The sequence below is a fragment of the Tenrec ecaudatus genome, chromosome 18, assembly GCF_050624435.1.
Source record: "Tenrec ecaudatus isolate mTenEca1 chromosome 18, mTenEca1.hap1, whole genome shotgun sequence".
NCBI classification, from domain to species: Eukaryota; Metazoa; Chordata; class Mammalia; order Afrosoricida; family Tenrecidae; genus Tenrec; species Tenrec ecaudatus.
The window spans coordinates 4,487,052-4,503,240 of record NC_134547.1 but is presented as its reverse complement, the minus strand read 5'-3'; the positions used below and the strand labels follow the sequence as shown (position 1 = coordinate 4,503,240).

The 16,189-nt window shown below is 55.6% G+C and overlaps 1 protein-coding gene across 4 annotated transcripts; it reads left to right on the top strand.

Moving 5' to 3' along the window:
- Positions 1–389: 389 nt before the first annotated feature.
- MYADM (myeloid associated differentiation marker) lies at positions 390–13,345 on the top strand. 4 transcript variants are annotated; one of them, XM_075537475.1, is made up of 4 exons: positions 391–577; positions 1,603–1,692; positions 5,222–5,283; positions 11,508–13,345. In XM_075537475.1, exon 4 carries the CDS (start codon positions 11,510–11,512, stop codon positions 12,464–12,466), a length of 957 nt encoding a protein of 318 aa, XP_075393590.1. In that variant the 5' UTR covers positions 391–577; positions 1,603–1,692; positions 5,222–5,283; positions 11,508–11,509; the 3' UTR covers positions 12,467–13,345. The 4 variants fall into 4 exon arrangements, with proteins under 4 accessions (XP_075393592.1, XP_075393590.1, XP_075393589.1 ...); XM_075537477.1 differs by lacking the exon at positions 1,603–1,692 and having other exon boundaries at positions 390–577; XM_075537474.1 differs by lacking the exon at positions 391–577 and having other exon boundaries at positions 1,534–1,692.
- The last annotated feature ends 2,844 nt before the right edge of the window (positions 13,346–16,189 follow it).

The following is a 16,189-nucleotide window of genomic DNA, read 5'->3' as shown; positions in this document are numbered from 1 at the left end:
GTTCCAGGCGCCCACCTTCAGGTTTGTGGTGGTTGTCAGGTTCGGTTGACACAGTGGCTGTGTCATAGCGACCCCATGGAGACCAGAGGGAAACACGGTCGGGTCCTGAGTCAACCTCATAATATTATGTTATGTGTTATGTTGGAGCCCATTCTTGCAGCAGCTGGGCCAATCCATCTTGTTGAAGGTCCTCTTCCTGGTCGCCGCCCCTCGACCTTTCCAAGCACGATGTCCCTTCCTGCAGGGACATAAAAACGTGAAGCCACAGGACCTACCTCGCGCGTTCTCTCCCTCCCACCCCCCTCCCTTCGGCCCAGCACACAGCCCCTCCCATCTCCGCAGCACGCGTCGCCCGGGTAACGGCCCCCCACCACTCCTTGGGCTACTAGGGCGGTTTTCACCTTGGGGTTCAGCCTCCAAGACTCCTCGCTGGCGGGTCACGGAGGCGCCCAGAGGCCACGGTGGGGACAGCGCCCCGTTAGCCCGCCGTCGCCAGACCTCCGCAGCGCCGCCACCAGGCCCCGCCCCGTGCCAGCGCCACCGAGGCCGCGCCCGGGAGGGACGACTGCGGAACGGGGTGAGTCCCTCAGAGGGAGGAAACCGGGCGTCCCGGCTCTCCGCCCCGCTCGGGGCCAGCACACGGCCTTAGGCTGGCTCTCCCTCCTCGCGCCCATCCCTGCGCTGCAGAGGCGCCCCTAAAGAGAGGAGCCACCCGCAACTCAGGGGGGGCTCCTCCCTGCTCTGGGGCGCTGGCATCCCACCCCATGGGGGTCCTCCTCCTCTCTTGCCAGAGCCCCCAAGCCCTCGCCCTGATTTCAGGACTGGAATGTAGCCCCTAGCCCCTCCCTGGATCCAGGAATGCAAGGTCAAAAATAGCTCGGGCAGCTCCGAGCCCAGGATTCGGGCTTCCGGCGTCCCTGGCTTTGCAGGCAGACATCTGGGGCCCCAGCCCAGGTGCCACGTGGGACGCAGGCGTTCGTGCCCACTTCCCCCAATTCATTCCCCCACCCTAGCCCACTCGGGGTCCAGGAAGTCTGCTTCCCACTCTGATTAACCCCTTGCAACCCGGAGAGGAGCACCCTCATCCGCCTCTTTCAGGGACCCACAAACCCCATGACACAGAGGATTCTGGGTCCCCCACCCTCACCCCAGCTCGCTGCAACCCAGGTGTTCAAGGTATAGGCACCCCTGGCCCAGCGGAGGGCAGGCGCGGGCTGGCAAAGATGAAGGGGGCGGGGAGAAGGGATTGTGGGGCGGGGGGCACTTAGGACTAAACAAACCCCATACAGGCGGGTTGCTACAGCAACGGCCTTCCGCTGGAGATTTCTGGAAGGCTGTAGGGGGAGGCCAGCCCCCCAACGGAGCCTTCACTGAACCAGCTGTTGTGTCTTCCTGTTTGGTCACCCGGACAACCGTGACCTCAGCCCTCCACCCTTCTGGCGGGTACTGTTATAAGCAGGCGGGTGGGTGGGTGGGGCCAGGTCAGACCCCGCCCCGTAGAAGGTGGGGCTGGGGTAGCCCAGATCGGGGGAAGTCCCCAGCACCGGGGCCCCTCCACCCTGACTTCGGCTCTGGTCTTCGCCCCGCCTGTGCACTCCCTAGGCTGTCAACCCCACCCAGTCTGCAGACCCTTCTGGTCCGCAGCTGTCGCCGCCGCCTGCTCTCCCGGCTGCAGCCGCCGCTGCCCACGAGGTGAGGCTGCGGGGACCCCTGAGGGCGGAGTAACGGTCGTGAGTGTCTGGGAGCGCAGGGCTGAGAGTCAGAACGCCTGGATTCCTGGGAAGACTCCGACTGCACCCGGACTCCTAGGTCCTAAGAGAGGAGAGGGCTGGGGACCTAGATCTACCCTGAAACAATGGGGGCGGGGTCTCGGACTCCCGGATGGGAGTGGGGAAGATTCAGCGGTGAGGACTCCTGGTCTGAGGGAGGGGCTGGGGGTTAGGACTCCTGGTCTGAGGGAGGAGGGCTGGGGGTTAGGACTCCTGGTCTGAGGGAGGAGGGCTGGGGGTCAGGACTCCTGGTCTGAGGGAGGGGCTGGGGGTTAGGACTCCTGGTCTGAGGGAGGAGGGCTGGGGGTCAGGACTCCTGGTCTGAGGGAGGGGCTGGGGGTCAGGACTCCTGGTCTGAGGGAGGGGCTGGGGGTCAGGATTCCTGGTCTGAGGGAGGAGGGCTGGGGGCCAGGATTCCTGAGTCTGATTGAATTGGGGCTGGGGATCAGGACTTGAGGTTGACAGAGTAAGTTTGGGGGTGTCAGGATTCCTGGTCTGAGTGAGGAGGGGCAGGGAGTCAGTACTCCCCGGTTCAGCATTGGAGCTGAACTGGGACCGGGACCCCTGGGTGCGGGGAGGCGGACCTGGGGGCTTGGACTCCTCCATCGCAGCTGCCAGGGAATTGGAATAGTGAACGCCTGCCTCTTGGGTGGCGGGGAGCCTGGGTGGGATGCCCTGGGTGTCTGTGAGCATGGCTGGGGTTCAGAATCCCTGGCGCCCTCCCCATCCCTGGCAGCAAGCGAGCGCTCGACTCCCCGAAAGGCTGAGGGCTGCGCCTCCCAGCGAGGTGTCCTGGAGCCCAGCAAGCATCCCTGGGCGAGATTGGGGTGGGGGTGGGGGGCGCGCAGATCCGCGCGTGGGTGTCGGGTGTCGTCACCGTGCCAAGGCGGGCTTCGGAGTCTCCCGCGTGGTCGGGGTGTGGCCTCGGCGGGGGCGGGGGTGGGAGTGGGGAGTAAGAAGGCGCTGGGTGTGGTCGGGCAGCTAGGACCCGAGCCAGGTTACTCGTCCTTTCCGCCTGAGCGTTCCAGAACGCTGACTTCAGGCGGCAAGCTACGGTTGGTGACTCGGAGGGGCGGAGGTGGACCCCGGGTTTCACTAGCTAATTCACCTTTCACCCACAATGAAGCAGCCATATACTGCCCACCCCACCCCCGCCTTCCTCCACCTCTCCAGGGGCGAGAGAGAAACAGCCCACCTTCTTGAGACCTGGGCAACTAGGCGCACTTCCCCGGTTGCGGGCTGTGAGGTGTGGTCGTGGCGACTCACCCCAGGGCTGGAGTCCGGGTCCCCAGCTCACCACGCAGTCAGGGACTCCGGGCCCGTGGGGGCGTTAGGGACTGCCCACTGGATCCCCCTGCTCTAGGACACCGCTGCGTCCTGTAGGGCTTGGCATTCTAACCATCTTCAGTACACCACCTCGAGTCCTGGTGGCGCTGTGGCTTAGGGGTAACCGCCAACTAGCAAGAACTCTCACCCAGAGGAAGATAAAGGCTGTCTGGTCCTGGAAAGATTCCTAGGAAGGAAGCCCTATCTAGAGCCAACTCTGAGTCAGAGCGCAGTGGGTTAGACTCTGGTGGCGGAGTGGGTTATGTGTTTGGGCTGCTAACCAACAGGCCAGCGGTTCGCACCCACCAGCCGTACTGATGGAGAAAAATGATGGCTTTCTGTCCCAAAGGGGCCCACAGGGACACTTCTACCCTGTCCTATTGGCTCTGAGCCTGGGCCGACTTGATGGCAGATTTGATCATCTGGTTTGAATCAGAATCTATTCGACCGCAGCAGTGAGTTTGCTTTGTGGCTTAGTCTGAACCCACAAGTGACTTGCAGGGGAGAAAGATAATGTGGCAGTCCACTAGGGTCCTTCTGCTGCGGGTCCCTCTGCAGGTCCCTGCCATCAAGTCCACAGGGACCCTGTCGGGCAAGGTAGAACTGCCTCTGTGGATTTCCAAGTCTGTACCTTGTCCCGTTCGTGCGGGACATTCACCGTGGGTCCTAGAGGAGAGAGTGGGAATTGGGGGGGGTACAAGAGGCACGGAGAATGAGGACAAGACAATATCCTGATCAAGTCCTGTTTTAATGAACAAAGAGTCACAGCTTATAAGGGCCAGCCAAGGGGGGGAGCCTCAGCCCCACATGCAGATTAGGCTACCTTGGCAACAGGCCAATCAGGGAGTTCAGGGGAGCATGCCCTGCCCACGAGTCAGTAAGGGCTTACAAGTCTTCAATTAGGTACGCAGAGGAGTGGCATGTACATGCAAATCAAGCATAGGGGAAGATGATCTTTTGCAGGACACGGGTGCTTATCTAAAGAGCATTACCCCTTGTTTGCTCAAGCTTTACAGCTGCAGTGCTCTGTCAGGTAGGCTGGGGTAAAAGAATGCCCAGAGCTCAGGCTAATAAAATTCCTAGTAATGGCCAGGCCTCACAGCTCCAAGCAGGTCCTAATAAATTCCAAGTAATGGCCGGCCTCATGGCTCCGGACAGTACCTCTTGACTGGAGTAGAAAGCCTCATCTTTCTCCCTCGGAGCCGCTGGTAGTTTCGAACTGCTGACCTCCAGGTTAGCAGCGCAAAGCCTAACCACTATGCCACCCAGGGTTACTTGATGAAGGGGCGTTGCAGGTGCAGTGGTTCTCCATTGGGCTGTTACCTGAGAAGTTGGTTGTTTCTGTTCACCCAGCTGCACCACTGACGAAAGGCCTGGCAAATGCTCTATTAAAAACACAACAGCCACCAGGAAAAAAATTTTTTAAAAGCCCCTCAAAAGCCCAGTGGGGCCAGTTCTTTTCTGTCACCATGAGAGAGCTGAATCACGACTTGATAGATACCTCTATATTGATCATCTCTGGGGAGGATCCTCTGGCTTTCCTTCCCCCCACCGTGCCACTGGGCGGATTAGCAAACCGCTTCACCCACCCGGGCCTCCTTCACCCTTCCGTTTGTCGGCACCCCAGATGTACACTTTTAGGGACCCGGGATTTTAGTTCCCCAGCCCTGACCTTTTTAGAGTCTGGGATCCCGGCAGCGGAAGAGGAACACATGGAGCCGGACGGGGGCGGGGGTCCCCGCCACATTCCAGATGGCCGGCCCGAGCTGGGACGCCCTTATAAGGCGCGGAGCCGCCGAGTTGGCCGGTCTGCCAGCCCCCGCGGCCACCGCCCTGGGCCCAGCTGGCTACCCGCCACCCAGTCCCAATCCCCACAGAGTAAAGACTCCGCGCCGGGCCGCTGACTCCAAGGGGTGCCCCGCGCCCTTTTCCCCAAACTCCCGCCCACGCTGTTTGTGCAAGTAGCCAGACCCGTGGGGGCGTGGCTGGGCTCCCGGAGTCCCCGCCCGGAGGCCTTGGGGCTCAAGGCCAAATTCTTACCCTGGTCGGTTCCGGGTCCCCAGGGAGAGGTGGTGGGTGGATCCCTGGCTCCTCAGGGCGCTGACGTCTCCGCTACCTGTTTCCAGGTATTTCAATCCGCCTTCTCGGCTGGATCTCTCTCGGTCTGCGTCCTAGACTGAAACCGCAGGTGAGTGGTCTGGGCTCTGGCGCTAAGGGAGGGACAAACACTCCTGATCTGAAGGAGGGGCCTGAGGATTGGGATTCCCGGGTCTAAGGGAGGAGGGGCTGGGGGTCAGGGCTATTGGTCAGAGAGTGGAGGGGCTGGAGGTCAGGACTCCTGGTCAGAGAGTGGAGGGGCTGGGGGTCAGGACTCCTGGTCAGAGAGTAGAGGGGCTGGGGGTCAGGACTCCTGGTCAGAGAGTGGAGGGGCTGGGGGTCAGGACTCCTGGTCTTGAGGGAGGAGGAGGGGCTGGGGGTCAGGACTCCTGGTCAGAGAGTGGAGGGGCTGGGGGTCAGGACTCCTGGTCAGAGAGTGGAGGGGCTGGGGGTCAGGACTCCTGGTCTTGAGGGAGGAGGAGGGGCTGGGGGTCAGGACTCCTGGTCAGAGAGTGGAGGGGCTGGGGGTCAGGACTCCTGGTCAGAGAGTGGAGGGGCTGGGGGTCAGGAGTGTCAATCCGAGGGAGAAAGGGTTTAGAGATCAGGTTTCCTGGTCCGAGGGAGGAAGGGAGGAGGAGCTGGGTTCCAATGGAGGACCCCAGACCTGTGGAGCTGTGCCCTGAAGGGGTTAAAGTCCGTGCTGTCTCCTCCTGTGTCGCAAGCTGCAGAAGGAGGAAGCTTTATTTCCCCCGGGGCCCCAGAGAGGCTGCCTGGGGTTCCTAAAGGGAGTGGGACTATCAGTAGAGGTTAGTCTGTGTAGGGCCTGGGAATGGTTCCGCTGGCCTCAGCCCCAAGAGACCCCGTGTTCCTGAGGGTCTGAGGGACACCAGCCAGATGTCCCTGTCCCCAGTGTTCCCTCCCCTCCACCTCCCAGAATTGAGGAAACTCCAGGGGAGGGAACCCAGCGTTCTGAGGCTGGGTAACTGTATACTTGTTGCTTGGAAGGTTCGGCAGCGGGGCACAGGGGATTGGGGAACTGAGAACCAGCTAGAAGTTGGAAAACCAGTTGCCTGGGTTGCTGAGGAGAGGTGGGGTGGTGGGCGTGGTGGGTAGGAGGGGTGGGCAGGGGACTGGACTTCCTCTGGGCTGAAATAATCCATCTCCTGAGAGTTAGAAGCCCTGGTAGTACAGTGTGTTAGGCACTGGGTTGCTGAAGCAAAGTCAACAGCTCAGAGCTCCCAACCACTCCTGGGGGAGAGAGAAGGCTTTCTACTCCTATAGACTCCGTGTGAATTGCATTTGACTTAATAGTACGTACTGGAGTTTGCTTTTCTCAGCTGAGAGTTAGCAGTGCCTCATGTTGGTGGCCCCACCTGGCCCACAACCCCCTTGCACCCCCACCCGGCCCCACCCACCCATCCAGGCAGCTTGGAACAAAGGCCTGGTTTTCTGCTTCCTAAATGCCAGGTGTGGAAACTCCCTGTGGAGAACAGTTCTACTGTGGTGCACAAGGGATGGAGCAGGCGGGAAGGCAGCTAGGTCTGGAGGAGCTGAGACAAGGAGCGGGGCATAATTCTTGTTGGCTCTGGAACTGGGAGCCCACCCATCCCCTTGCATCTTAGCAGGGGTCCCTGAGGTCTGTGAAGGTTAGACCCTTGGACTTTGTAGAAGCTGGATACATGGAGGAGAGGTGTTGGGGCCAGAGCCCTGGGTGTCCAGAGGGAGAGAATTGGGATGGGGTAGGGAGGTAGGCAGCCTCCTTATCCAGTACTGCCATGAGCAGGTGGTTATTTTTGGTTTGGTTTTGTTTTTAATAGTTTTATTAGGGGTTCATACAACTTTTATTACAATCCATCTATCAATTATGTAAAGCATATTTGTGCATTCATTGCCCTTATCATTCTCAAAACATTTGCTCTCCACCTAAACCCCTGGCATCAGCTCATTTTTCCCCTCCCTCCCTGCTCCCCTCTCTCTCATGAACCCTTGATAATTTATAAATTATTCTTTTGTCATATCTTGCCCTGTCTGATATCTCCCTTCACCCACTTCTCTGTTGTCCGTCCCCCAGGGAGGAGGTCACATGTAGATCCTTGTAGTCGGTGCCCCCTTTCCAACCCACCGCCCCTCCACCCTCCCAGTATCGCCACTCTCACCACTGGTCCTGAAGGGATCACCCGCTCTGGATTCCCTGTGTGTCCAGTTCCTATCTGTACCAGTGTACATCCTTTGGTCTAGCCAGACTTGCAAGGTAGAATTGGGATCTTGATAGTGGAGGGGGGGAAGGGAAGCATTTCATAACTAGAGGAAAGTTGTGTTTCATCAGTGCTACACAGCACCCTGACTGGCTTGTCTGCTCCCTGAGAGAGCAGGTAGTTTTAAGGAACAGGAATGAGTGACCTTGGGGTTTGTTGTTCCTATTCAGTGCCCTGGAGTCCGTTCCGGAGTCAGGTTGGACTCACAGGAACCTTCATGGACCCCAGAACAAAACCCTGCTGGTCCTGCTCCACTGTCACCATGGTTCCTGTGCCTGAGCCCTTTGTTGGCAGCCACTGTATCCATCCGTCGTGTCGAGGGCCTTCCTCTTTTTCACTGCTGGCCCTCTCAGCAGCAGTCTAGCTGAACTTCCTGCAAGGCAGATGTGTTGGTTCTTCGGCAGTCTGGGGTGCTTCTGATAGGCTTCGCCATGTTTGGGGGTTCAAAGGAGACCCTGGTCTCAAATGTAATGGAAGGAGAGCATGAAACGACTTCAGAAGGGAGAAAGACAAGACAAAAACACAGACGCGGTTTCTGAAGCAGGGAGCCCATTAGCAATAGGTGATTGTGGTGTCCCACAGTTCAGAAACGGGACATAAAGCATGGAACTGGAACACTATCACATCACAGTCACAGGTGGGACTAGAGTCGGGGGCAGGCCGTGATTGGAGCACAAACATCATGTTCCATGGAAGAGCTTACAAGTTTGTTCCAGGACCGATCCGGGGTGTGACTGATAGGGTATGGCTCATGACTAATCGACCCACAGTACCTTTGCCAGTACAGTGGCCTCCATCAAGGCTAGACCCAGGCAAATCCCTAAGAGAGACTACTCCTCCCGGGGCTGGCTGGAGAGGGGTGGGGGTAATTATCTTTCCAATATACTCTGGCAGGCGGCCAGATTATGTACGTTCTTGGTGAATGGTCCCAAGGAATTCAAGGAGTCTTCATCTATATGAGATCCAGCCTCACATCTGGACAGGTCCTAAGGGACAATTGTGTAATTGAAGGGAAGAAATTTAAGAAACAGACAAGAGTTGTGGAGTGTTCACCTCCGCCATGGCTTCAGGAACCAGGCCCGGGCAGAGAGAGAGAGAATGCATACCCAACATCACCTGGGGCATGCAAGGGCCCTTCTCACTGTCCCCCCCTCCTCCCAAGTTATAGGTAACCACATACCTAACAAAGTGGGCAGTACCCTAACCCCAGAGGTCCCTGAGCTCATTGGAGGAGTAACCTAACACCAGTCTGGGGGCAGGTAAGGGGGAGTGACCATCCCCTGAGCAGGGAGAGCAAGAGCAACATGTCTGCTCCTGTAGATAAGGCTTCTGGCAAAAGAGCTATCAGCCAGGTGCTTGTAAGAGGTCACTTTCAGGCAGCACTAGGATGGGGGGATATTGTGGGGATTAATCTTAGTTATGAGGATGTGATTGGGAGTTATCTCTAATCCTCAAGTGTGAAGGCCTCCATCACCCAAAGTCCTGGCTTCTCAGCCTCCTTAAATATGAGAGTAAAGAATTTGTCTGCATGCATTCTCTTCTGTTCCTCTGTTTCCCACATTAACCCACTTGGGGGCAGAGCAAATGGACCTGAGGTTTTCCCCTGTCATTCACAGCCATCTGCAAACCGGGGCATAGTACTCAGAATTGGCACTCTAATACACAATTCAATACAATTCTAATACACAATACAATACACCTTCTTTGGTCTTCCTTAGTCAGTGTCCAACTTTCCCATGCATGGGAGGCAATTGGAAAGACCATGGCCTGGGTCCGATGCACCTCTTCTCAGAGCAACATCCTTGCTCCTCAGCCCTCCAAGGAGGTCCTGTGTAGCAGACTTGCAATGCATCCTTTGCCCTCTGCACGCTGCTTCCAGGAGTTGTGGAGGCTGGAAGTCTGAATTCGGGATGCTGGTTCTCCGGGAAGGCTAGCTCTCTGTAGGGGGCACTGGTGGGAGGCCCTAGTCTCTACTGAATCTTTCTCATCCTCTTCCTGTGACCCAGTCTCTGCCTTCTCAATCCACTGTGCGTCCTTGTTTAATCAGCCGTTGCTCAAAACAAATTAGACACACCCTAAGTTAACATGACCTCTAAATTGGAACAATGCGAGCCTTGTATACTCCCAATAATTATTATTAACTAGCAGATAGGTTATAGCTAGCAGATAGCAGTGGCCCTGTGCCACGCACTTGATCTTGACTCACAGTCTCCCTTATGGCACAGAGAAGGACTACCCCAGAGAGTTTCTGAGACTATAGTCTTTACAATGGACACCTTGGTGGTGCAGTGGGTTAGGCTTTGGGCTGCTAACTCAAGACCGGTGGTTCAAACCCACCAGCCGAGCCAAGAGAGAAAGTTGAGGCAGTCTGATTTCCATAAAGAGTTCCCGCTGGGAAACCCACAGAGGCAGTTGTGTTCTGTCCCATAGGGCAGATGTGAGTCAGATCGCCCTCCCTCCCACCACCCGTGTGCCCCGAAAACCAAACACTGCCAGCGAGTCCATTCCAACTCACAGCAGCCTAATAGGAAAGAGCAGCATGGCATGGCCCCTGTGGATTTCCAAGACTAAATCTTGACAGGAATAGAAAGCCTCGTCTTTCTCCCTTGGAGAAGCTGGTGGGTTCGAACTGCCAACCTCGTGGTTAGTAGTCCAACACTGAACCCACTGCACTACCAGGGCTCCTTACACCATAACTTAACCATAGGCCTTAGGACTCAGAGCACATACTGGGGAGGGAGGGTCCATAGTTTGACCATTACAGAGGGGAAGGATGCTGGGAGTCATAAAGTTGTATAGCCTGTGTTGTTGCTGCTGGTTAGTTCTTAGTCCCTTCAGGCTCGTGGCTTCTCGGTGTGGTTGCAAAGTAGACCTGCTTCCCAGGTTTCCAAGCTGTGAACTTAGCCTTCTGGAGTTGATTTTTATTTTGTTGGTGGGTGGTTTTCAAATTGCCAGCCTGTAGGGCAGCGGTAGAGCCCTTCCCTTGGTGGGGGTGGGTGGAGGGGGTCACCAGGGCTCCTTGTTTTCATATAAAACCCAAACCAAACCTGCTCGCTGCCATTGAGTCGGCGCCGATTCACAGCGCAGTTGCTAGAAGGCATGCTAGAACTGTGCCGGTGAGTTTCTGAGGCTCTCTTTCTGGGAGTGGAAATGCTCATCTTCCACTCTCTGTAAGGTACGTTTCTAACAATTGAGATTCGGTGGTGCAGCGTCAGCGCCTTGAGCCCACCAGCCACTCCAAGAGTGAAAGAAGAGTCTTTCTGCTACCGTAAAGAGTTATGGCCTCGTAAACTCCCAAGGACATCTCTATCCGCACATATCTGACCTCCTCTGTCTTCCTCCTTGCCATGAGGCAGGGGTCAGGCACGCCAGTACTCTCCATCTTTATTTCCTCAAGACCAACTCCCGGCGGGCCCTCCCTACCCGAGGAGAACAAAGGACGGTTTAAGCCACACCCTTTAGGATATTGGAGACAAAGACAGATCCCACTTTAACCCTGAAACCGAGAACCCCCTTCCAGAATGGGATTGTAATCAGTCATAGAGGTTATCATTTACAAACCAAAACTTCATCGGGGGGTGGGGGAGGGGGGGAGGGGTGGGGGGTGGTGGTGGGGGGGGTTATGACGAGAAGGACCATAATGAGTAACTGACCGCATCTCACTCAGTAGGCTAGGCTAGAACGGCTCCATATGGTTTCAGGGCCTATTAGTCTTTACTGAGTGAGATTGCCTCATCTTCCTCCCATGCAATGTCCCGTGGGTTCAATCTGCCGACCCTTGTGGCTAGTAGCCCCATGCTTCCCCTGGTGGTGCAGTGGTTATGCATTGAGTTTTGGACTTCAAAGTCAGCAGTTTGAAACCACTAGCCACTCCGAAGGAGAAAAGCGAGTTTTTTTCTATTCCCGGACAGAGTTAGCGTGTTGGAAACCCACAGGGGCAGTTCTACCCCCGGCAGGTAGCCTCACTGTGAGTTGATTGTGGTGACTAGTTTTTTTTGGAGAATGGAGACTTGAATGTGGAAGTTAATTTAGCATGTGTGTGCTCTCTTTCCCTCCCCAGCCATGCCGGTGACGGTGACCCGCACAACCATCACCACGACCACCACGGCGGGCTCCCCCACCATCGTGGGGTCCCCGAGGGCGCTGACCCAGCCCCTGGGCCTCCTCCGTCTGCTGCAGCTGCTGTCCACCTGCATCGCCTTCTCACTGGTGGCCAACGTGGGTGCCTGGGTGGGGTCCATGGGCAACTGGTGCATGTTCACCTGGTGCTTCTGCTTCTCCGTGACCCTGATCATCCTCATCGTGGAGGTGTTCGGCTTCCAGCAGCGATTCCCACTCTCCTGGCGCAACTTCCCCATCACCTTCGCCTTCTACGCAGCCCTCTTCTGCCTCTCCACTTCCATTATCTACCCCACCACCTTCGTCCAGTTCCTGGCCCACGGCCGCGTGCGGGACCACGCCATCGCAGCCACCACCTTCTCCTGCGTGGCCTTCCTGGCTTACGCCCTCGAGGTGACCTGGACCCGCGCCCGGCCGGGTGAGATCACGGGCTACATGGCCACCGTGCCGGGGCTGCTGAAGGTGCTGGAGACCTTTGTGGCCTGCATCATCTTCGCCTTCATCAGCAGCCCCAACCTGTACCAGTCCCAGCCGGCGCTGGAGTGGTGCGTGGCCGTCTACGCCATCTGCTTCATCTTGGCGGCTGTGGCCATCTTGCTGAACTTAGGTGACTGCACCAATGCGCTGCCCATCCCCTTCCCCACCTTCCTCTCGGGCCTGGCCTTCCTCTCCGTCATCCTCTACGCCACCGCCCTCGTCATCTGGCCCCTCTACCAGTTCAACGAGCGCTATGGCGGCCAGCCCCGGAGGGGCAGGGATGTGAGCTGTAGCATGGCACACGCCTACTACGTCTGCACCTGGGACCGCAAGCTGACGGTTGCCATCTTGACCGGCATCAACCTGCTGGCCTACTTGGCCGACCTGGCGTACTCCACCCGCCTGGTCTTCGTCAAGGTCTGAAAGACCAACAGGGTTCGCTCCCGTTTCCCCTCACTCCAGCTTCCGGGTTCCCTTGACGTGCTTATTAGGCCTGCTTCCTCTTCCTGGCTCCCACTTCCGGCCCCCCTTTCTCCTAATCCCTCCACTTCCGGTTTCCCCTCTGGTTCTCACTCGCCTTTTCTCCTCCTTGCTCTTCCCTTTCCGACTTGGGTTCTTGTGTTGCCCACATTTTGGATTTTTGTTTTGTGTTTTACCTGGGCATCTTGGGAGGCAGCAACTCGATTTGGGCCGCGACTGCCCAAGGCCCCCGATATTTATTGTTCAGTGCCCTGTGGTGTTTCATTCTTCAGCTTCGCCACCTTCGTGTTTTCATCTCCTCTGCCTTTTCAGGTTTGTTTGCCCACCTCTTCCCACGGTTATTTATCCTATTTCCTCTTTACATTTTCTGCCTTCCTGTTTCTTCTTCCCAGGTTTCCGCTTCCTGCTTCCTCCTCCCAACTTCCTGTTTCCTCTCCCCACCTTTCCTGTATTCCTGTTTCCTCTTCGCACTCTTCCTCGGGAGCCCTGAGGTTTGTTTCCCCTCCCCCCACCTCCAAAGGTGCTGAGGTCATCACACATCCTACCAACCCTTCATTGCAGCTGTTTGAACCCCGGGCCCCCCAAGGGGCCTCCTTGCCAAAGCATGCCCGCTAGCCTTAGCTGTGCCTTAGCGTGTGTGTGTGTGTGTGTGTGTGTGTGTGTGTGTGTGTGTGTGTTTGGGGAGGAGAGGGGCTATGCATCTAGGGATAATCGCCCTTCCCTGAAGGTAAGAAAAATACTCTGGAGGTCAGCCATTTACAGGGACGCTCTCAGCGTGGTCCCTGACAGAATTTTCATCAGGCTTGCAAAAAAAGCAAAAAGCCACACAACACTGCCTGGAGATACTTTTCAAGGGATGCAGTGATCTACAGGGTTGGGTCTGAGGGCAGGAGCTAGATGAAGAGCCACGTTACTTTGAAGTCGGTGATTTGACTCTCCCTTGGGGTGGGGGGGGACACTCCCATGGCCCTCCAACTGCAGTATTAAAAACAGTGCTTTTGTGTGTGTCTGGGAGGAGAAACGACTTGCCCTGGGCGGCCTTAAAGGCAATGTGAATCCTGACCGTATACGTTTTTCAGGTCATGAGGACAGTATTTATTGGGTGGCCCTACTCTGCCAGTGGGATGTTGCTTTTCTGATTTGGGGTGGGGAGTGGAGGGGATGGCTGCCCCCACAGTTTCAAGAAAGGCACCGAGTCAGGGCATTGGTGTGCACTTGTGTCTGCCTGTGTTAGTTATGTCCCTGCTGCTGCTTCCTGTCCCTTTGGGACGCGCTTGCATGTCACATGACATCTAGAAGAACACGTCTGTATATTATTTCTTTTTTAATGCCAGTGGGGGCTTTTGGTGTCATCAGCTCCTGCCCTCACTTCGAGGAGAAGGCTTGTCTTTCCCCGATGCCCACTCACCTATGATGTGCATTGTATTTTGGTTTTTTTTTTACACCTCCATATAAAATTAAAGAAGGACACGTGTGCTCTCTTCATTACTGGGAAGGGTCCCAGGATATGGGGAGAAGGCCTAGATCTCGGGGTCTGGTGGGAGGAAGGGGCTTGGAGGGACCACAGTTGCTCTGCCGCTGTCTGGAAATGCTTTGCCAGGGAGCCTCTGAACCCTGGTGGCGGCGTGGTTATGCTGATCAGCCTATAAACCACAAGGGAAGTACTTTGAAACCACCCGCTCTTCCACGAGAGAAAGATGAGGCTTCCTACTCCTGTAGAGCATTAGTCTCAGAAACCCATAGGGGAAGTTCTACCCTGTTCTATAGGGTTGCTGTGGGTCAGAATCAAATCTTCAGTGAGTCTTTTTTTCCTCCCTTGGAGGGGTGGGGTGGGGTTACACATGTCAAGAGCATGGTTGGGGCGGGGCCACATGTAGATAATGGTGCCTAGCCCTGGTGGAGTAGTGGTTACACATTGAGCTCCTGACTGAAAGGTCAGCAGTTCGAAATCACCAGCCTCTATAGGGAAGAAAGATGAGGTTTTCTGCAGCCATAAAGAGTTAGTCTCAGAAACTCAGGGGCAGTTCTACTCTGTCCTACAGGGGTCATTTTGAGTTGGCATGGCCTCGGGCAGTGGCATAGTGTAGCCTAGCTGGCGCAGTGGTTCTACGTTGGGCTGCTAATGGGAAGGTCAGCAGTTCAAGACCACCCACTAGCTGCCCTGCAGGAGGAAGATGACACTTTATACGCTGGTGAAGAGTTATGGTCTAGGAATCCCATGGGGTTAGTTCCACTTTCTCCTACAGGGTCACTGTGAATCACTATCGGTTCAGTGGCAGTTGGAGTGAGTCTGATTTTCCACATGATCCCTTGAGACCCAGTGAGCTGGGCGGGATTGGAATGAATCGATCGTCTTCCTCTTGGATCCCAGAAGCACCTCAGAACACAAGCCGCTGCTGTGGCAACAAACCCAAGTCACAGTGACCCCATCTGTGTAAGAACAGAACTGCCCTCCCTACTGTTGCTTTCCATGCATGTTGGCTTGTGTGTTTGGAAGTCCTCTGCCAGGCCTTTCTTCTGAGGCACCTCAGGGTGGACTTGAGCCTGCAGCCACCTGTGAGCAGCTGAACACACACACGCACACACACATACACACACACACACACACACACAATGCCCAGGGCCTGCGCTCAGAAGTTTTACTATGGTATGAATACCGGGAGCTACCCCAAAATACATTTCCCCCCCAAAAAACTATTTAAATTTATTTTACAAAACAACCTTATCACCTTCAAAGTACTCACCATGACACTTAATACATTTGTCAAACCTGCGATTCCATTCCTGGAAACATTTTTCACACTCATCTGTTTGGATGATTGATGGCACCTCCCTTGCTTTGTTCTTCACCTCTTCCATGTTGTCAAATCGGCATTCGAGGAAACAAAAGTTGCATTGAGTGAGGTCAGGTGAGTAAGGTGCGTGGGGCCAGAGAGGAATGCTGGGTTTTTTTTTTTTGCCAAAGACTGGCCCACTGAGATGGCTGCGTGAGCAGATGCATTGTCGTGGTGGCAAAACCAGTCCCCCGTCTGCCGCAAAACAAGTGAGCATCAGTGTTTTGTTTTGGGGGGACAATACACACACACACCCTGATGGCATCATGGTTATGCATTAGGCTGCTAACCAGAAAGACAGCAGTTCATAACTATCAGCCATTCCAAAGGAGAAAGATAAGGTTTTCTGTTCCTATAAAGAGTCACAGTCTTGGAAACACAAAGAGTCACAGTCTTGGAAACACAGGCCAACAGGGTTGCCGTGTGTCAGAACTGACTCGCTGGCAGTGTTTGTTTTATCATATGCACACCCATTTTCATCGCAGCTCTATTCACAATTATCAAAAATATAGAAACAACCTACATGCTCACCGGTGGGCAAATGGATGAATAAACTTAGGTGCCTACACACAAGGGAATGATTTACCACATTGGAGCACAATGATGACTCAAAAATGCCTCCTTCCATGGATGAACCTGGAAGACCTCATGCTTAGTGGAATTAAGCAATCACGAAGAAAAAGATAAATAATGAATGAGATTGCTGCCTTCCAAATATGAACAGATCTTCCCTGGTCCTCAGTCATCTGCCCACAGGCCTGGAAACCTGCCTCCCTCTCCTCCCGGGTGAGCCAGTCTATCCTACACACCATCCCTGGTGACATTGTGCTTC

Bases quoted from the DNA above. Each gene is read 5' to 3' on its own strand.
- MYADM (XM_075537477.1), top strand. From the start codon at position 11,510: ATGCCGGTGACGGTGACCCGCACAACCATCACCACGACCACCACGGCG.